We start from the raw sequence: 22123 nt of genomic DNA, 5'->3' as shown, positions 1-22123 counted from the left end.
TAACTTCATTATGACATTTACGTTTATTGATAATAATAAAATAAACAACAGTCTGTTTCTTCACCCAGCAGTGAGTATATAAAAGCCACCATATAGGAGCAGAGTACTAACCTGTATCCTAGTCCCATCCTTTAACAGATCCTTCATGATAACTTCATTATATGCTACACAAAACAGGATAATGCAGACAATAAAAGATCTTAGTTTTTATCTGCAAATAAAGCCCTTCACGGATTCCAGATCTACACTGAACGCGTCTTGAATAAAAATGACTTAGGACGAGACCATTTATAACAGTGAATCGGTTTCAGCTCATAAATATCATTTTCTGGTTTTGCTTACTCTTTTTCAAACTTATACATCATTAATTTGACAACTCTTCAATTTTAATAATATCCGATGTTCCTAAGAGGACATGATTTCTTGCATACCTAAATGCAAATTCAGTAATTATCCAGATCTGCTTTTTATGAAATCACAGGAGGGAGCCTATCAGAATAGCTGACAGAGCAAATCTGCCTGTTGCACCAAATTGTTGAGTAAGTTACTGATAAATTGCTTACAGCAAAGCCTATAGTTTCCTGTTTACACTGCATCACAATGTTGAGATTCAGGATAGATGCACTTACATTCTTATTATGCTGGTAATGCACAATTGACCTTAGAGTAATTAATTCTCTGTTTGACATTCTCCATCAGAGATGGGAATACAGGAAAATATATAGCAGTATATAGGAATAATATCAACCACAATAGCACTATAAACAGCAGATGAGAGGATGGCATGAGCAGAGATAAGTAATTAGGCTGAATCCACAAAGCACAATAACTGGACTGGTTCCAGCATAAACATAGATAAATGCTGAGAAAGAAACCACTTTAGAAGGAGCAAAGGAGATGCATCTGTTTACTAAGCTGTAGACAGATTTAAGGCCTTGAGGGGTGTCGAGAAGATTTGTATAAATTTATGTTTAATCTCCAAATGGGGCTAGTTGCCCTTCCTGTGAAATGTGGTCTAAATAAGTATACAGATATTTGAACTTTTCCACTTCTTCAGGATAGTATTATATTGTATTAACAATATCATTTCACATCTGGTTTAACTGGTCCATTTTGCATGATAATAATAATAAAATAATAAAAAATAATAATAATAAAAGACGCTGAGGTTACAATATGGACAGATATATGTCTTTTTTAAACAGATATGATGTGTTTCCTGTATAATTCTCAACTGGTTAAAATGTATGCTACAGGTTTTATGTGAAATCATTAGTTCCTTATACATCTAATAGCTAACATCAACCATTATTTTAAGGAGTTAATGATGTAAGACCAATGACCAAAATATAATGCAGAATATATTGTGTTGGTTATGTGATGCATACATTCAGTCCAGTGTAAATGCCTCACCACAGGCTGCTATGTTTCTATTAAAACTACACTTTTATGGAAGTTATATGGACTTTAAATATTTGTTTTGCAGCAGGGACTTTTAAAGTCAATTTAAACCTGTAATAGACAGTTACTTCCAAATTGCATGGAGACCTGAATGACAGTACATTTAATAGTCTATTTTTCGATAGGCCTGTATCATCTATTGCCAGGGAGAGTACTGCAGGGGGTCCACACTGGGTCTGTAAAAGCTGAAAACTTGCAATCTAATATACTGAAGTTCTGTATTGTAATACATATACGCATAAAAAGGCTGGATGCTGAAAAATGATTGTTGAAATTTCTAGCAGGCAAGCCTATTAAAAACAATGTGCAGTAATAACGCATGTCCACCAGCAGATGGGGTCATTGCCCGCACGCGGTCATGCTGTCCGGAAGACAGATGTAAATATTTTCATGACGTACAGAGACAATCTCTGCACCCATCCTCTACTGTCGTCCACCTCTAAAAATACTCAGTTTCTCCCTGAGTAATCTATTCTTCGAAACAACATTCATCCTGCCTGTCAGAAGACCATGCGAGATTGTCGTTGATTGCATTCTGTCTTTATTTATTTATTTATTGTAAAGCAAACAGCGATTGGTAGGGTGTGATAGGCTATTCATAGCTTATGCATCATTGCTCTGTCGGCGAGTGAGTTGGTGTAGTCTGCGGATCGGATTGCTCCTGTTTGAATTTTTCTTTTTACTGCCGAGAAGCCAGCTATTAGGATTCATCATGCAAAAAAGGAGGAAGCCAGAGCCGATCCAGCTGAACCCAATTCCAGATGGGAACGCTATAAACGGAACCGGGGCCACAGAGTGAGTGGGCTTGAGTCTTACGATTTCATTTCATGTCGAACAAGCTATTAGAAGACTTCATGAAACCAGAGTTGCTTCATTCATGGATTGTTCGGCTCTGACAGGGCTGCTTAATAGATGTAGCATCGCTAAATCAGCTTGTTTTGCGCATTAAATATGGTATTTGGTATTAGTATAGATCATTTTGAGGGTGCGTTGTTTCTAAGTGTCAACAGATTTATAAAGTTCACGAATGAATTGTGAGCTAAAGGTGATTATTATTAGATGACTTGCATAACACCAAATATGGGTCATTTTTCGAAATGAGTGCCTTTTTAAGTTTGATAAAGTGATTTTAAAGTAAATAGCTGTCAGATTTTAAACATTCTATCAGTTAATCTCTTTGAGTGTTATTAAATTGCATTGTGCCATCTAAAGATGAATTAAATGGAATATGGCTATGAGATTTGTTACAGGTTTGAGAATAACAAAGTAGACAGTTTTACAGTTTTAGCTATTGTGCTTGAGTTCACGACTCTAAAAAGTGTGTGTGTGTGTGTTGTGTGCATGTTTATGTGGTTTATGAGGACACATTTGTATAATGACATGGGTATGACAGAGGTATTACAATATGAAGGTGGTTTATGAGGACACTGCCTATGTCCCCGTAATTCAAAAGGCTTAAAAAACATACTAAATGGTGTTTTTTTGAAAATCTAAAAATGCACAAAGTCTCCTGTGAGGGCTAAGTTTAGGTGTAGGGTTGGTGTAGGGCAATAGCACACACAGTTTGTTCAGTATAAAATCCATTACGCCTATGGAGAGTCCCCATACACCACATAAACCAACATGTGTGCGTGTGCGTCAAAGCACCTAAATTCTAACATGAGCACGAAATAGACATATTAGAATAATGACTGCTGCAAATTCAGAGTACGTTTGTTTTTAAATATATTTTGTTTTTAAATATATTAAAATAGAAACTGGATATTTTAAATGATAATATTTCAGAATATTACTGTATTTTGTAACTAATAAATTAATCATTGGTGATTATAAGCGACTTAAAGTTAAAGTTACTGTCTTTTGGGGCTGTGCTTAGAAAAATATCTAACCCAGTAAAAGTTGGTCACAATTATTTATTAAGTCAGGTGCACATAAAAGAGCCGCATGTCCTGCCACTAAGATCAATGAGAATAGCTTATCACATTTGGACAGAGCTGCCAACACAACACTTCTCTTCTCTGTAGTATGTTGTCCAGTCATAAATTAGGCCCAAAATGTAGTATTATAGGAGCAGAACTGGAGAGATAAAGTATCTGAAGTTGTCTGTGTTTACAATTTGTAGAGGCAAAAAATCCAGTGTTTTGTTGACCCTGATGTAAAACAGAAATGTACATGATGGTGATATCATTCTCTGAGCCCAAGTATAATCATCCAGTTTACCTCAGTATGTGATTATTGAGGATTTTAACTGACCACCAAATGTAGATGCAAGTGACGGCAACGTATCGATTTGTTTGTAAGCTTCACATCCCCACAGATAGATATGGTGACAGAGGACCACCTCTGTCTGTGCTACCTTCATTTGGCAGGCCTGTGATTTTCTCCCTTTTGATGTCGAGCCAGTGACAATCCTCACAGCCTGAGCCAGTGGTGCATGTCATTGCCTCTTGTTTCCTCAAGCTCACTTGAGATCTTAGACACTTTTCCCCTCTTGCAGTCTCTCCATTTGGTATTAAGAGACTATTAATTATTTAGGATAAAGTTGCAGTCTTGTATATTAGAAACTGGCTATTATTTGTACATAAATAATGAGTATTAGCCGTGCGATAGAAGAGGTGTTTGGGGAGAATGACAGTAAAGCAGAATTACATTCCTTCCAGGAGAGCAGGACAGGCTGTGGCGAGCTCATTTTGGAATATATGTGTGTGTGTGTGTGTGTGTGTAGCGGTGATTCAATCCTGTGGAAGTCAGTGTTATAGAGAGGCTCAGTGGAATGTTAAATACTGGTACAACGCTTTTTTCCCCCAGAAGCCTCTGCTTTAAATCTGTCTTGGCAAGCCTATCTCAAAGAGTAATTAATATTATTTTTTAAGTTCTTGCTTATCGCTTGTGAAGCACTTCATATGTATCACCTCTTTCATGCATTTGCAATTTGTAAATTAGGAGTAATACAGCAACAGTATCTGCTTCCAGTGGAGAGTGAATTGACTTATAGCCATAAATATATTATATTAACAGCAATGAAAGAAAGTTTTTTTAAGACCAGACATGATTTTCTTGTTCATATTTTCATTTTGGTGGCTTTATTAAGTTATAATAATCGTTTGAATTCTTGGAGAATAGGAAAGTCCACACAATAACTACAACAGTAACAGCAAAGAGGAACAATATCAGGTCTCTAGACTCATTCTTCCCACTTCCCAACTTTCTCAGTTGGTCGCACAAGCACATCATTTGGTCGCAATTTATTTATATATTTATTGATTTCATACAACATTTGATTAATCAATGCATGCTGATGAACTTTTATCATAGTTTATAGTTATATGGTAACGAAAGTGTTCAACATTCAACCCGTTCTTTTTCATCAGTATTATTTGTGATTTAGATTTTGTGAACAGGAATTCCTTTTTTCGTGCGCTTTCACTTTCAAATTCGCGATCTTGGTGTCACGCTTTACAAGTCTGTTTTGCTTATTTCTATACACCTTTCACTTTTTAAGAATAAAACAAAAGATGGATTCATTGTTTTTCTTAATTAAAAAGCACAACAACAATAAAACAGTATGTTACAATGACAAACGCTTACATAACCTTTATTAACAAAAACGAATAAGACCAGGCATGGCATAGGACACATCGCATGCTGTATTATATACCAACTAATAAATTACAGAATGTTTAGCAAACTCTGAGGAATCAAATAAATAATAATATAAAAAAAATTAAGGAAAGCCTCCATTGCGTAACGTGAGGTAAACGGCAAAGATAACAAGCTTTTCAAAACGAAAACAAAAAGAACAGTAAAACTAAACTTGCTGTTGCTGACAGGACTTGCATGTTTTTTTCTACAAGAATACCAAAATGTTCACCTTCTCTGGTTTAAGAAGCGGTCTTTTACTTTAGTTTAGTTTGAAAACCAAATCCTCCGTTGCGCTCAATCCGTGGCACGCACCTTCGCGCTCGTGCTGACGCGGCGAGTATAAACCAGGCTCTAGCGCTCGCGCTGAAAGCGCCTCTCTTCACGTGATCAGTGAAATCTTTCTCCTGCTACAATGTGCTGCGGCTGGCAACGCGCGCTGTATGAAGCAGATGCTTTGGAGCAGCGCATTTTAAATTGTAATTGAATTCTGTGATGGCAAATCTGAATTTTCATCAGCCATTACTCCAGTCTTCAGTGTCACATGATCCTTCATAAATCATTGTAATATGTTGATTTGGTGCTCTTGGTTTCCTATTATTATTAATGTTGAAGCAGTTGTGTTGCTTAATTTATTTGTGGTCATTTTGAATTGTCAGACTTTAGTTCTGGTGATATAGTTCTGTTCTTAAAAAGGCTGCTGTCCAATTAACTAGTAACCTTGTTTTATTTACTTACCAAAGCCAGTTTTCCTTGCATTTGGCACTTGACAGTGCTAATTTTTTACCCTGCCAATATTGTTTCATCTCTCTTCATTGGCAGCGGTACCTCTGCTGCTATTGTTTCTCACAAGCTCTATGCGGCATTGTGTCTTTTCAAGATTATCGGTAGGAAACCACACAGTGTTACAGTGTTACACAATCACACCACACACACACACACACACACACACCATGGCACCATCTGCTGCTCTCCATTTTACTTAAGAGCGCTGCTGGGTGTATGAATGCTGCTATAGTGCATCAAGAAGAGCTTGATAATTCCCAGACATTCCCTACCTGTTCCCTAATTCTCTTCCTTTATGAAGTTTAAGTCTGAGTTCTGTTTAAATTGTGGATTTACAGGATGACAGCACAGACGTATCCACGGGAGTGATTTATGGAGCGTAGTTAAATATTGACCACAGAACAATCTCTGGTTTTGTGCTCCTCCCCAGAGAGAAATGGTTTGCTTCTGTCTAACCTCAGCTGATCCCTGGGCTCCCTAGTGTTTACATCCACATTCCAGTGCACGACATGTGAAGTTGACCACTTTTTTCCTGTGTTTGATCATACTGTATCCACACACCTCTTCAAAAACTCAAAAGAAAAAAAGGAAGAGAAGTTATTATTCTTCCAAGTACTGCTCTTGGGCCTTCAAAAGCTTTTTTGGTTTTGAATCTCAAACTACACTCCAAAAAAAAAATGGTGCTATATAGCACTAAAAGTGGTTCTTTGGCTCGTAATTATTTTTGGTGCTATATAGCACCATTTGTTTTTTAGAGTGTATGAGCAGCTTTACTCTTCACTTTGATGCACTTTTTGCATCTTTCCTCAGAAAGAATCTGCTCTTTTTATGTAAACATAATGGTGTATCAAAGGTTAGACTAAATAATTAAATACTGTGTAGTAGTATTGAATTATTTATTACTTTCATACAAGTTGTTGCAGCATAGCATGCTGCGTTGTCACTACATTCTACATTAATACTGTTGCAAAAAACACCCTTGCAATGAACAGTTTCACTTTGTATTATGATCTGTAAATAATAATTTATGTTGTAAATATTTTTTTAAATTAATGAATCAATTTTCAGTTAATTTGTAAAATGTTATGAATTGATTTTATTAGATGCTCTTCTTGATGATGAATGTTAATTTTAAAACACAGAATCCAGAACAATTAAAGTGAAAAACACATTGTTTGGGGGGAAAACATAGCAGTTTGTTTATGTAGAAATAAATGTGGGAAAAAGAACCTTATTCTTGTCTTGCAAACTTAACTTTTGCCTTATATATATATATATATATATTTAATGTGGTGTATTGGTTGGTTTTTGAAGGATCATGTGACACTGAAGACTGGATTAATGACTGCTGAAAATTCAGCTTTGCCATCACAGGAATGAATTATATTATAAAATATATTAAAATAGAAAACAGATTAAATTTAAATGTTAATAATTTTTCACAATATTACTGGTTTTACTGTCTTGTTGCTTAAATAAATGCAGCATTGTTGTTGAAAATTTATAAACCAATTTTCTGTTATGCATTTTATTAACCAATTTTGTAATTGAATTAGTAATTTAATTAAAATAAAAAAATATATTTAATTAAAATAAAAAATAAATAAAAAACAGTAATTTTTTAACTTTAAATGTTTTGGCCAAATGTTGGCAAAGCAATTAAAAGTTTTGTAGAGCTCTGTTGTGAGCTTTATATCTCCGGGGCTCTTCACATGGACTGAAACCGCTCTGGATAAGGCCTCCTACATGCAACACAAGGTTTGAGTTGTGAAGCATTTTTCTCCACTCTGGCATCTTCTGCGTCCTTCACCATTATCACATCTCCACCGCAGCGTGTCCACGCCACCCACTTACACCCACACATCAGCCTCGTAACCATGGTTATATCTGGCCTTGCTGTCAAAAATGAAAACACTTTGCCTCATTCTGCATATAGATGAGACAAAAGACATCCTGGAGTACTTGTGCTGTTCTCATCCACCTGAGTTGTGCAGTCTGTCCTGGAGCTTACATGTTGCAATATTTTGCAGACTGATCAGCAAGCTTTGATGTAAATTTATGTGTGAGTGTCACTTGTTGTGGACCGAAACAGAACAACATGTTTTACATCTGAATTGGCTCGGTGCTTAAAAGCCCTCGAGGCTCATGGTGTCCAATAGTCCTGAAACACTCATTTGAAGATACAGCATGAGATACACCCACATCACAGATGTTTGCAACATGTGTGGCACAAAAGCTGGATCACAAGATGCAGGAAACCTAAGATTATGTTTAAATAATTCCTAATTAGTATCAATATCGGAATCATACGAGTTTTAATTGGTTCATTTGAGCACACAAGAAGATTAATTCATGATTGCACCTGGTAAAGGCAGTTATGCAACAATGAAGAACGCAGTGCTGTTGGAGGAGAAGCAGAGAGGATGGAGAGCGGAGGGTCATGGAAGTTTGCTCTTCCAGCAGAAAGCTAAGGAAATACATCACCATGACAACAGGGACAAGGGAAAGGTTCGCATGCTTAGAGTAACTCCCTGTTTCCTCAGACAGAGCTTTAGGAAGAAGATGTTATAAAGCCTTCTCACCACTTACATTTCCACACACATTGTAGAATAAACCTATTCAGTATTCCTACGTTTTCTGCCTTAAGGATGGGAATATGTTGCAGCATGCAAAAGCTTTGGCTTATTATTACTGATCACAAGAGGAATTCTTGTAGACATATTAATGTATAATATATAAAGCAAGTCTACGACTGTAGCAGTGCTATTTTAGTATTATTTATATAATATTGTAGAATGTATTAATATTGAAGGGCATTTTCTTTTTAGTAATCATATGTACTTTTGTCATTTATATTTATATAATTTTAGTGTTAGTCATTTTAGTACTTTATTTTAGTTCTCGGCAGCATTTCTATTTTTTTTAAGTTATGTAATATTTTTATTTTATTTTATTTCACCTTTTTAATTAACTAAACATTTTTACAAAAACAACATTGGACTGTAATTTAAATGATAGTGTCAGTGACATTATGCATTTTTGTCTTATTAATTTATTTAAAAATGCATCAAAAAAGTAACGCATACATACAACGACTTAAAGGAATAGTTCACCCAAAAATGAAAATTTGGTCATCATTTACTCACCCTCACATCGTTCCAAACCTGTATCAGTTTCCTTCTTATGTTGAACACAAAAGAAGATATTTTGAAGAACCAAACAGTTGTTGGTCTCCATAGGTAAAGAAATACTATGGAAGTCAACGGGAACCAAAAACTGCTTGATTACCAGTGCTCTTCAAAATATCTTCTTTTTATGTTCAACATAAGAAAGAAACTCATACAGGTTTGGAATGACATGAGGGAGAGTAAATCATGACTATATTGTCATTTTTGGGTGAACAATCTCTTTAAAAAATACACTCTGTGATATGCATGATTTCATTTACTGATTTAAAATTCATTTTGATATTTTTTTTTTGGGGGGGGGGCATGAAGTAAAAAAATGTAAGGGTGATACAACTGTCTTGCTACTGTAATGAATAAAAAAGACTAGAAAGAAATTCTAATAGAAAACCTTATTAAATAATTTAGCATAATTATCTTGGGAAAAATAATATTTTAACAAAATTGCTTAACTGATTATTAATATTTGAAGCATTTGCTTCAGTTAAAGAGAGGAGCTCTGTAGACCCTCATGGCTCTGTTGAGGTGTAGATTGAACCATTTAGTTTAATCACTTAACAAATTAAATTCATTGTTCCGTCTGTGTTAGAACAAATCTAGAAGCTCTGCAGAAGAAACTGGAAGAACTGGAGCTGGATGAGCAGCAGAAGAAACGCCTGGAGGTTTTCCTCACCCAGAAGCAGAAGGTCGGAGAGTTAAAAGATGATGACTTTGAGAAGATTTGTGAGTTGGGTGCAGGCAACGGAGGAGTGGTCTTCAAGGTCTTACACAGACCCTCAGGCTTCATCATGGCCAGGAAGGTATGTTATGAAAAAGCAAACTGCTACAACCAGGGAGCGTGTTAGTTTCAGCTTTAAGCATTCTAGAAAGGTCACTGAAGTCCATTGATTGTCATTACCAGCCGTGAATCGATCGGATGCAGTTTTAGAACTGCTTGCCTCAGAGCCAGTGCTGCCTCTCCAATATCTCTTGAAGGCATCAGCTATTCATGTCATCATGTCTTTTTATAGATTGGAAGAAGTTAGACATTACAGCAATAAGACATGACATTCTGTTCTTAGCATGCAGAGTGGATACTGTGACATTTATTGCACATGTAATGCATGTAGTGAAGCTAATTGCACTTGGCTCAACAGAGTCAAATGACACTTTTCTTAACAAACTTTTTAAGCCAAATTACAATTAGTCCACTATGTGTGATGAAACAAATCGTCCTTAATATGAGAACGCCCAAGGAAGAAAACAAGCTGAAGTGCAGTCAGCACACTAACTCCAAACAGCTCATTTAGAGCATACATGAAACAAAGAATTGACTGTATGCATGCAGAGAAGCAACTCCTTATCAGCTAACTATAAAATGCAGACACCCTGGCAATTACAGAGAGAAGCTCTGCCTGGTACTGAGATAAATTAATGAGGCTTCTGCATTATGCTTTGCCCTGCACTTATGAAGACAAAATCGCAACATTGTAAACATCAGTATGAATGTAAACATTAATATAAGGAAAAATATGCAAGCGTTTATTCAATTTCAGTGCTTGATTTTTATTAAAAGTAATAGATTTCAACCTTTTTCATGTAATATAGTCCTCTTTTTCTTATTTTCATGCAGTTGATCCACCTAGAGATCAAGCCAGCAATAAGGAATCAGATCATCAGAGAGCTGCAGGTGCTGCATGAATGTAACTCTCCCTACATAGTGGGCTTCTACGGAGCTTTCTACAGTGATGGAGAGATCAGCATCTGTATGGAGAACATGGTACTGTCTGCTCTCAGTGTCAAACATAAGAGTTTACATCTCTCTCTATATATAAAAATACCAGTATAAATATATATAATCTGTTGTTGGACAGTTTAAAGTCAGAGATTTTTTCTTTTTGAAGTCAAAAGATTTTTTTAAAGGGGTCATATGACGTTTCTAAAAATAACATTAATTTGTGTATTTGGTATAATGCAATGTGTTTATGCGGTTTAAGGTTCAAAAAACACATGATTGTCCAGCTATCCAGTGCGTTGTGATTGGCCAAAAACCTCAAGCGTGAGATGGAAATGTTACCCCCTTACTGTATTGTGATGCTGTGTCCCGGCGTAACGACATAAAAACAATAAAACCCATTATAAACGAAGCATTTGTTGCAGTGGGGACCTAATTACTGATTATAATGACTTGTACTGTCTTTTTACACGTTGTGTTGCATCACGCCACGTAAACATTACCATGTCTGCATTTGTGACACTTCAGGGATCTTATCTATGCACAAACAGCTTGTAACACTCCAAAGCGAAAGGAAAACTTGAAATCGCATCATATGACCCCTTTAAAGAAATTTATACTTTGAATTAGCAAGGATTCATAAAATATATCTAAAGTGACAATGAAGACATTTATAATGTTTAGATTACTATTTCAAATACATGCTGTTCTTTTGAACTTTTTATTCATCAAAGAATCCTGAAAAAAGATGGTTCCACTAAAATGTTAAGCAGCATAACTGTTTTAAACTTTGATAAGAAGAAAAATATTTACAGTATTTTAAATATACAAATAGAAACCTGCAAAAAATATAAAATATTATTGTTTTTACTGTATTTTTTATCAAATAAATACAGCCTTGGCGAACATAAGATACTTCTTTCAAACATATATATATATAAATGTTCATTTTATATAATATAATAAAATATCCTTAAAAACACTACCTTTGCTTTTATAGATGCTTTGTAAGTATTGCTGAATTTTAAAAAATTCCATCAAAAATCTTGGTAACACTTTACTTAAAGCTTTTATGTGTAATGTATTATCAAAGTAGTTTTAATGCATTAATTATGCCTTGAAATGCTCCTTATAATAATTGCACAATCTCATGAATAATTGTAACTACAGTTAATACATTACAACACTTATCAATTCATTGTTACACTATGCATTTTAAATTCGGTTATAATTGTTTCCAACAAGATAATGTATTACAACACACATGATGAATAATGATAATACATTATGCAATTTAATAACCCTTTATAATGCATTATACATAAATGCTTTAAATAAAGTGTTACCAAAATCTTTTACTGTAGGATGGCGGCTCGCTGGACCAGTGCCTGAAGAAAGCTGGCAAGATCCCAGAACAAATACTGGGCAAAGTTAGCATTGCGGTTGGTATCTCTGCAACCTTTCTCAACAATATGCTCAGTGGTCACGTCTGGACTGTTTCCAGAAAGCAAGGCTAAAGCACGGTGCTTAATGTTTCTGGACCTGTTTCCTTTCTATTCATGCAGGTGATAAAAGGCCTGTCCTACTTGAGGGAGAAACACAAGATTATGCACAGAGGTGACTGGTGTCATGCTATCTCAAACTGATATCTGTTCATTTACTTTTTCTGTTGACACTGTATTTACTGAAGGGAAGACATTGCCCTTGTCTTACAGACGTGAAGCCATCTAACATACTGGTGAACTCACGTGGTGAGATCAAGCTGTGTGACTTTGGTGTGAGTGGACAGCTCATTGACTCCATGGCCAATTCGTTCGTGGGCACCAGGTCCTACATGTCTGTAAGTTTATTCCCATCAAAAATACCAATTTGATCAAATCCTCTTACTAACATCCCATTGAGTTCTTTTAAAAAACACCTATTGTAGTATAATATATGTTAATATATTATTTAAAATATGACCCTTGTTGACCCATGTAAATATAATAAATATTATAATTCAAAGTATATACACAATTGTGGTCAGAATTTTTAGAAGGCTGTGGAAATAAATCTGCGTTGTTTATCCTTTTGATCTTTCATTAAAAAATTTACATAAATCTAATCTTTCATTGAAGTAAAACAATTGAAAACGGGGAAAATCTCATTTTGAAATAAATGTTTTTTTTACTAGTCTATGTTGGCCACAATTATTTGCCCCCTTTTCTTCAGTACTTTTTGCAACCTCAATTTGCCAAGATAACAGCTCCGAGTCTTCTCCTATAATGCCTGATGATTGGAGAGCACCTGACAAGAGATCAGTGACCATTCCTTCATTCAGAATCTCTCCAGATCTTTCAAATGCCGAGGTGCCTCTCCTCTATATTTCACCCCACTCATTTTCTACAGTGTTCAGGTCTGGGAACTGTGATGGCCATGGCAGAACCTTCATTTTGTGTTCAGTGACCCAATTTGTGTTGATTTGTATTATTTTCCTGATAGAAGATCCAACCACGGCCCATTACAATATTTCTAGCAGAGTTTTGATTTTTTTTTTTTCTGTTGGTATTTGATAGAATCCACAATGCCATGTATATGAACAAGATACCCTGGTCCTCCAGCAAAAATATAGGCACACAACATTTTATACAGCAGCATATTTAATGGTGGGTATGGGGTAGTTTTTTTTATACCTGTGAATCCTATCTCATGTGTGCCAAAAAGCTCTTTTTAATTTAATCTGTTTGCACCTGTTTGTAGTTCCTGTAGTGTTTGGCAACTGAATATGCTGGAGTTTGTTTTAGAATGAGAGCAGAATATTTTTTCTTGAAACGCTCCCAAGCAACTTGTGGTGAGGTAAGTTCTGTTTTATATATATATATATAATTCCTGCAATTTTCCAGCTGTTATCCTTTGGTTTTACTCATTCTGATGAATGATTATGGAAATTTGGCCTTTGTGTTAGCTCAGATTTATATTTCTGTGAAACAGTAAGTCAATTTCATGTTCCTAGCCACCCTTCTGTGTTAAAAATGAAATGTAAATATGAATGGGAATATGCTTCAGAGATACAGTGCCTTGTGAATGTATTCATACCCCTTAATTGTTTTCACATTTTGTTATGTTGCTGCTTTGTTAAACTGCTTTAAATGACTTTTTTTCTCCCACATCAATCTACACTCCATACACCATATTGACAAAGCAAAAACAGAATTGTCACAACTTCGTAAATTTATTAAAAATAAAAAACTCAAATAAGTACATTGAATAAGTATTCATACCCTTAACTAAATATTTAGCTGAAATACCTTTACAGCCTCAAGTCTTTTTTGCTTGATGCGACAAACTTTGCTCATCAACATTTGGCAATTATCTGCCATTTGTCAGGTTGGATGGGGGCAGACGCACATTTCTCCAGAAATAGTTGATTGGGTTCAAGCCCAGGCTGTGGCTGGGCCACTCAAGGACATTCACAGCGTTGTGTATAAGCCACTCTTGCTGTGTGCTTCGGGTCACTTTCCTGTTGGAAGGTAACCCTTCTGCCCAGTCTGAGGTTCTTAATGCTCTGGACTGGGTTTTAATTAAGGCCATCTCAATATTTTGGTGCACTGAGCTTTTCTTCTATACTGACAAGTCCCTCAGTCCCTGCTGCTGAAAAACAGTCCCACAGCATGAGGCTGCTACCAGCACACTTTACTTTTGGGATGGTACTCTGCAGGTGATGAGCAGTGGCTGCATTCCTTCAAACATGATGCTTGGAATTGAGGTTCATCAGACCAGATAATATTATTTCTCACAGTCTGAGGGTCCTTTAGATGCTTTTTTGTAAATTCCATGTGTGTTTTCTTTTGTCTTCACTGAGGAGAGGATTGAGTTTGGCCACACTTCCATAAAGCCCAGATCGGTGGAGTGTTGCAGTGATGTTTGTCCTTCTGTAGATTTCTCCTATCTCCACATATGATCATGGCGCTCATCTAGAGTGACCATCAGGTTCTTCGTCACCACTCTAACCAAAGCCCTTCTCCATCAATTGCTCAGTTTGGCCAGGAGGCCAGCTCTAAGTAGAATCCTGGTTGTTTCAAACTTCCAGTATCTCCATTAAGGGTAACAGAGACTACATGCTTCTGTGACCCGTCAGTGAAGCAGAATGTGTGTGCCTTTCCAAATCATACCCATTCAATTGAATTTGCTACAGGTTACTTTCACTCAAAGTCTAGTAACACCTACAAGAAATAAAATTCCAACTGTCCCAGATAAGGGTATGAGTACTTATGCAATGGAATCATTTAAGTTTTTTATTTTTAATAAATTTGCAAAGATGTTAAAACCCTTTTTTTTTTTTTTTGCTGTACCATTGTACTGTATGGAGTCTAGATTGATGTGGAAAAAAGTAATTTAAAGCAGTTTAACATAAGGCAGCAACATAAAACGTGAAAAAAAAAATGAAGGGGTATGAATACTTTTGCAAGGCACTGTATTTGATTAATAATAAATTAATTAAAAAAAAAAGTGTGAAAAATTGATTTTGAAAAAATTGCCAACGTGTATTGGAGAACATTTTTTTTTATTAAAAGATTATTTAATTATTTCCTCACTTTCAGTTGTTTCACTTAAATGAAAGTTTGGAAGTTTTTGAAAGAAACACCAAAATGATAATGCAGATTGATTTTCACTGCCTTTTTTGCTCATATTTAACAAGGGGCCTGATAATTCTGACCACAACTGTACTGATCAGCCACAACATTACAGCCACTGACAGGTGAAGTGAATAACATTGATTATATCGTTACAATGGCACCCGTCAAGGGGTGGGATATATTAGGCAGCAAGTGAACAGTTAGTTCTTGAATTTCATGTTTTGGAAGGGCCAAGGGCCAAATAGTAATGGCTAGACAACTGGGTCAGTCTTGTGGGGTGTTCCTGGTATGCAGTGATTAATATCTACCAAAAGGGGTGCAAGGAAGGACAAACACTGGTGAACTGGTGTCCAATGCAACCTGCCAAACTACAAAAAAATGTTCAGGAATGGCTTGAGGAACTTGACAAAGTGTTGCCTACACATCTGTGGGATGTGCTGGACCAACAAATCCAATCCAAGGAGGCCTCATGGATCTTCTGCTAATGTCTTGGTTTCAAAGATACTACAGGACACAAAATTAGGCAGGTGGTTTTAATGTTCTGGTTGATCAGTGTATATTCTTTATAACAATCTTTTGTCAGTTTAATTCTTTAGCCTGGACATGAATCCTTGGATGTTTGATTTGGAGTACAGCCATCTGTTTGTTCAGGCTCCTGTTTTTCATCACGTCGCTTCCTTTATGATAATGTTCATTTCCTCTCTATGATCCTTCTGCTTTTATCCCTGTGTCCATCTGTAGCCCGAGCGCCTTCAAGGGACTCACTACTCTGTCCAGTCTGACATATGGAGCATGGGTCTCTCTCTGGTGGAGATGGCTATTGGACGCTTCCCTATCCCACCACCTGATGCCAAAGAGCTGGAGCAAATCTTTGGTCAGCCCCTTGAGGGGGACCCCTCGGCCAGTGACGCCTCCCCTAAACCCAGGCCTCCTGGTCGACCCGGCAGCTGTGAGTGTCTGTTTGTTATCCTGTAACTTATGTTAGAGGTGTTTCTGAGACTATAATATATAATAAAGTGATTTTATTTTTAATCGGTTTGTCTTTTCAGCATACGGCCCAGACAGCAGACCTCCCATGGCCATATTTGAGCTGCTTGACTATATTGTCAATGAAGTAAGCTTTCAGTGGTGCTTAAAAGATCACTAAACCGTTTTATGGCAGTGAATTATTTAAAGTGAGGATTTATTGGCTGCTTCACTTAGCCTTAATGAAGCTGTTTCTCTTTTTTTCAGCCACCTCCCAAGCTACCAAGCATCTTTGGTGCAGAATTTCAAGACTTTGTTAACAAATGGTAAGCAAAATTGCATCGTAGCTCACCTAGTAGAGCATAGCGCATGTAATGGGTTTGATTTCCAGGCAACTGGCAATCATCTTCTAAATGCACAAATTCTTCTTCAGTGGTGCTTGCTGCTCCATCTAGTGGTTGAACTAAAACTTGTTTGGGGTTCTCCGGTGAATGCAAGTTTTGCAAGAGAACGCAGAACATTTTACTCATTTAATATTTTTTCATCTCCATGTCCTATTAGGGTCTCCGTACTAGACAGACGGACCAATATATTAACATTTTTAATTCCGTCGCTAACTGTTTTTTTGTGTTTTGTGCAGTTTAATCAAAAATCCCGCAGAAAGAGCAGACCTCAAGCAACTGATGGTAGGAACAATCATTTTATTTCAATATAATGTATCTATTTTTCCTATGAATGCACCTCATGCATCTAACATCTAATCATTTTTTTTCCAGGTCCATCCCTTCATAAAGAACTCAGAAGCAGAGGAGGTTGACTTTGCTGATTGGTTATGCAGCACCATTGGGCTAAACCAGCCAGCAACTCCAACTCACAGCATGGGAATGTGAGAGCAGCCATCTTTTTCTACGCCAGCCATTTAGTGTTTCCTCATCTGCAACATCTCCAGTTCCACCCTACCAGGCAGACCAGAGGCCAACAGCAAACTACTGCCCTCTTGAACACTCCTTTATTTTAGATGTTGTCTTGAGTATTAATGAGCATACTGCTGTAATTAACAATGCATTACAGCTCCAATAGGTCAGTATTACAAAATGTTTTTTTTCTTACTATAAAATTTAATGTTGATTGCAAAAGCTATCAAAGGCAGAAATTACACTGCAAATGAATCCTCCTAAATGTTAACTTGCTTTGATCATGTTATACTTTTTAAACTCTTAGTGCAGTCATAAACCCTGAAATTATCAGCTACCCCTGACGTGGTGACATTATTTCATTGTAATGTTTTGTGTTCTGCTTTATTTCAATGGTGAATTTGCAGCCGTTAACTCACAAAGTGAGAGAAAACCAGTCATAACTTATACAAACTTGTATATTATAATAAAAGATTTATTTAACAGATGACAACTGATGGAATGTGCCAGTGCTTAAGTTGTATGCAGTGGATTAAAAAGGACAGCTTTATCAGAATTTGACAGCGGTTTTATTTGAAAATCATTTGTTAACTCCATTAGTCTGTTCATAAGGTCTAAGCTTGAGCTGGAGCAGCTGCAGTCTTCTTGGCCTTGGTCTTCTTCACAACCTTCTTCTTCTTCTTGGGTTTCAACATCTTGGCCTTGATCTGCACACAAATTTAGAAGAAGTTGCTTAGCATTTGTATCAGACTATAGTGACACTTGTGGGTCGTGAGGGTACTTACCTCAGGTTTGTGTGCCAGGATAGCACGGCGACGGGCTGACTTGGCATAGGGATTGAGCTTCATCATCACTCTCAAGTTCTTCAGAGGGTTCTTCTTGAGCACTCTGCGATGAATCTTGTGTCTGCAATTGTGTAAAGAAACTTGTTACCCTACTTGTTTTGTAGAATAAAAAAATAAGACTGAGTTTCCAAGCAAGATGGCTCAGGACTTCCTGTACAATCATTAGTCAGAAACACGGACCTAAAGTAGGAATCTCATCACTGCAATGATATGTTAGCAATATAGATGGTCAAAGTAACCAAAACTTACTTAGCAGGACGAAGTGCCTTCCGGACCTCCTCGCTCTTCAGGATTCTGTGCAGATCTGTATTGTTCATTTTGTGCATGGGCAAGCTGGAACATAAGACAGCAAGTCCAAAAGTTTATGCTCAATATCTACACATTTTAATATCTAGGTGTGCATCTGAACAAGTGCAGTTCCAGACCACCTTATTTTTCACTCAGACCTTTGATATTATCATGCCGTTCAAAAACACGGACAGTAAAGTATAAGCTCATCACTGTTGTTCAACTCACAACCAGACAAGGATAAGAACGAAGGGTAAGGGAACTCACTTGTAATCCACTTTAAGGGAGGAGGCTTTGCGCCAAGTGCCATAGAGGCCATCCAGTTTACGGAATGCACCCTCAGTCCAAATGCAAAAGCGTCCTATGTGTCCACCTGGAGCAAGCTTCAACAAGTCCAGTCTGCTCACGGACTGCAATGTGATACCTGACAAAAGAGACATTGTGGTTTATGATTTTGCAATCATCTGGATCAACAAATTTTGCGTGATACAAGGTAAGGATCAGAACTTCCACTGAAATCATACATTTCATAAACACGGACCAGAAGTGGATATCATCATGTTTAAAGTGTGTTCACATGAAGTAACCACAAAATACAAGATCTCGTACCAGGGATGTTTCTGAAAGCTCGCGTCACGCCGTTGTCTTCGTTGTAAATGATGCACGGTCCCTTACGCTGGACACGCCTTCGGTTCCTCATCTTACCCTTACCGGCACGCATACGCTGAGAGGCGTAAACCTAGAGACCAGAAATATGCATCAAAAAAAGTTCATGCTAGTAAAGCGCAACATTTGAAGTCAGCGTTTGACAGTAGCTCACCTTCTTGATGTCGTTCCATGCCTTAAGCTTCTTCAACAGAAGCACAGCCTCCTTAGTCTTCTTGTATCCTTCAACTTTATCATCAACAACAAGTGGAACCTCAGGAATCTCCTCAATGCGGTGACCTGAAACATTTGCCATTTGTTTTAAGTCAGTGATACCAAAAACGTTTAAGGTAATAGCAAATACTCTATATTTATTGCTGTACTCAGCCTTCGAAAGGGAAAAGCCAATAGTTTGGTTTGGACCTTCTGCAAACTGAGGTTTCTCTAGCACTGAATTGAAAGCAGAATGCCAATAAATGGCAACCCACATAAGATATACAGTGCGTACGAGCACTGTCATTATAAAGACCCCAGGGAGACCCAAACTTACAGTAAATGAAAGGATTATGAGGCTCTGGACACAATGTGTTCACTTACCTTTGGCCATGACCAGGGCAGGCAGTGCAGAGGCAGCCAGGGCAGAGCAGATGGCGTAGCGCTTCTGGTTAATGTTGACCCTGCGGTGCCAACGGCGCCAGGTCTTTGTGGGGGCAAACATACGGCCGCCACGACACATCTACAGTGGAGTCAAGGGTCAACATTTCTCACTAAAGGGCCTGTTCACACAAAGGTGAATATTCAGTGCGAAAATTTGATGCATTAAGCATTTTGATTTGAATCAATGGCTGTTAATGTGTCCGTTCAGATGATACAAACATTTGGATGTCGTCAATGTGACTTCCTTCACAGAAAGCTGCTCTAATGTCTTTTCCATTGCACTACAAAGAAAACTGGCCAACAATTTTGCACTTTGTCACATGCCAAGAGCTGCTGCTGTTGCATATTTTTGTCGGCACAAACAGCAGATCAAGAATCCTTAACCATTTCTCCTATCTGTGCTCTTTTTTTAGCATTATTTAATCACCATAGTGAATACAAAAATCTGAACAGCTTTGAAAACAAGTAAATTCTGTTTGACTAATTGTGATAAATGGGTTAGAAACAAAGTTGTAGAGAACTGTTTGTGCATCACTGTAACTGGGGTAAATCACTGTTTTTCTGCATTTCCCATCTACCGTTTTTTACTCATTGGTCCAAACAAACAAATCTCATGCGAAAATCAGATCAAATTTCTACGTTGAACATTTGCGTTTGAGTGAACAGGCCTTCATTTTAAATATGCATCTGTGAACCAGCTCAGTCTTAATATTCATCAACCTTCCACGCCAGCATGAGACAGCAGGCAACTGTCACTGTGCATAGAGTAAGACGCAAATTACACCATCACAGCAAGGGTTGCTTATAATCAAGATTTGACAAGTTGTTCAAGTAAATGTTTCGATAGTTCAGGATACATTTCCGAAAGCACCCTGTCCGGAGCGGTGGGTGCCACCACCACGCACACGTGGGATACGGGCCACGGCTCTTCCTGTGCCCCAGGACTCAGCGCTGGTCTGGTGACCTGAAACGACACATCTTGGAGTTATATTTGATCATGTCATACCATGGCAAAATATCAGACAAATGTCTCTCAGAACTTCCAACATAATCAGTCGTCAGAAACACGGACCTTGAAGTGGAATGTCATCATTGAATTGCCATTTCAACTCTGTATATTTTAAAACAACACTCACCGGCCAGTGCACTGACAGCGTAGGGCTGGCGCTTGTTCTTGCGCATGTTGGTATGCACAAAGTTCACAACATCAGGGCGGATGGGAGCCCTGAACACTGCAGGCAGAACCACATTTTTGCCAGATGTCTCTCCTTTCTCGGAGTAGACCGAGATTAACGGTCGGGCACAAGCCTAAAACAAAAACAGAGGTATGAATAACAAGGTATTTCCATCAAGTTTATTCATCAGTTATAACATTGAATCTTGCTCAGTCTCTTGTTTTCATCAATCTTCTGTGCCAGCATGAGACAGAAGGCAACTGTCACTGAACACAGAGTAGGACGCAAATTACACCATCATAGCAAGAATACCAGATAAAAACTTGGCAGGCGAAAGAAAATAATAATTTGAAAAACATTTAACTACAGAACAAGCATAGTGGGAAATTGCTGCAAATTAAAGTGATAATTAAGCGTAAAATCAACTGTGTTATTATTTGCTTGATCTAACTTGTATGACTTCCTTTTAATGTTGTTTATACTATCATGAGGACGAATAAACGACAGTTATTTTAAAGTGAAAGATCACTTCAATACTTGTCTATTGCACACCTAAACTGAAGTGTCTGCGTTCAAACCAAATACTAGGCCTCAACACGCAAGCTAACATTGCCAACTATGTTCTTATATATGATCTCAAGGCTGTTAAATTCTATTTAGGTAAGTTATTAGGGTTTATAAAAGGACGGAATACCATTTCTTTAAAATCGTTTGAATTTCGAGGTAATAACCTCTAAACGGAGTCAGCTAAAAAATCATGACTACACGTGTATACACGCCTCACTAGATCAAAATGGCTCCGGAGAGTCGCAATTAGTGCAAGCATTGAAGCTAACGTGTAATATTTCATATAAAAACCAACTGCTGATGAAAGATATGCACGGAAAACAATATAACGAAGACGCTTTATTGAAAACGCGCTTAAGGCGATGAAAAAATATTCTCTGCGCTCACCATTATTGTAAGTTTTCACGGCTCGCCAGGAACCACGCTCCTAACTCGATGGCGGCCACGGAAGAAAAGGAAGAATGAAGCACTCCACCGGTACTTGCATATCCATCCGACATGTCACTTCCGCCCAAGTCTGTGCTTCATGATCTAGATTTAATTATAAAATCATTTTGTATAATTTATGATTTTAATTACAGTGAATTGCAATAAGATACTTGCGATAAAGTAATAAACGTGGCAGTATGTTTTGGCACTATATAAGTAGTGGAAGATGGAGGATG

The 22123-nt window shown here is 37.3% G+C and overlaps 2 protein-coding genes across 2 annotated transcripts; one reads left to right on the top strand and one right to left on the bottom strand.

Moving 5' to 3' along the window:
- Positions 1–1836: 1836 nt before the first annotated feature.
- Positions 1837–17835, top strand: LOC306888497 (dual specificity mitogen-activated protein kinase kinase 1-like). Its single transcript, XM_079446835.1, has 11 exons — positions 1837–2256; positions 9661–9871; positions 10684–10830; positions 12150–12227; positions 12351–12402; positions 12501–12625; positions 16143–16350; positions 16451–16515; positions 16635–16693; positions 17008–17053; positions 17144–17835. The coding sequence occupies exons 1-11, from the start codon at positions 2174–2176 to the stop codon at positions 17255–17257; spliced, it is 1188 nt and encodes a 395-aa protein (XP_079302961.1). The 5' UTR covers positions 1837–2173; the 3' UTR covers positions 17258–17835.
- LOC306888498 (large ribosomal subunit protein uL4B-like) lies at positions 17736–22108 on the bottom strand. Its single transcript, XM_079446836.1, has 10 exons — positions 21846–22108; positions 20853–21024; positions 20574–20680; positions 19657–19795; positions 19235–19359; positions 19024–19153; positions 18682–18838; positions 18376–18459; positions 18067–18187; positions 17736–17988 (listed from the first exon to the last, which is right to left on the bottom strand). Exons 1-10 carry the CDS (start codon positions 21846–21848, stop codon positions 17896–17898), a joined length of 1131 nt encoding a protein of 376 aa, XP_079302962.1. The 5' UTR covers positions 21849–22108; the 3' UTR covers positions 17736–17895.
- Positions 22109–22123: the final 15 nt, after the last annotated feature.

Source organism: Barbus barbus (assembly GCF_936440315.1).
Source record: "Barbus barbus genome assembly, chromosome: 22".
Lineage (NCBI taxonomy): Eukaryota > Metazoa > Chordata > Actinopteri > Cypriniformes > Cyprinidae > Barbus > Barbus barbus.
The sequence above is the reverse complement of the archived record's forward strand: the minus strand, read 5'-3'. Positions and strand labels throughout refer to the sequence as shown.

Excerpts from the sequence above, each read along its gene's own strand:
- LOC306888497 (XM_079446835.1), top strand. The coding sequence starts at position 2,174 with ATGCAAAAAAGGAGGAAGCCAGAGCCGATCCAGCTGAACCCAATTCCA. Across the intron at positions 9,872-10,683 it reads GCTTCATCATGGCCAGGAAG|TTGATCCACCTAGAGATCAA; the intron begins GTATGTTATGAA and ends ATTTTCATGCAG. Across the intron at positions 17,054-17,143 it reads CAGACCTCAAGCAACTGATG|GTCCATCCCTTCATAAAGAA; the intron begins GTAGGAACAATC and ends TTTTTTTTCCAG.
- LOC306888498 (XM_079446836.1), bottom strand. Across the intron at positions 19,796-20,573 it reads GACAGGGTGCTTTCGGAAAT|ATGTGTCGTGGCGGCCGTAT; the intron begins GTATCCTGAACT and ends ACTCCACTGTAG. Across the intron at positions 18,839-19,023 it reads AGCTTTCAGAAACATCCCTG|GTATCACATTGCAGTCCGTG; the intron begins GTACGAGATCTT and ends CTCTTTTGTCAG.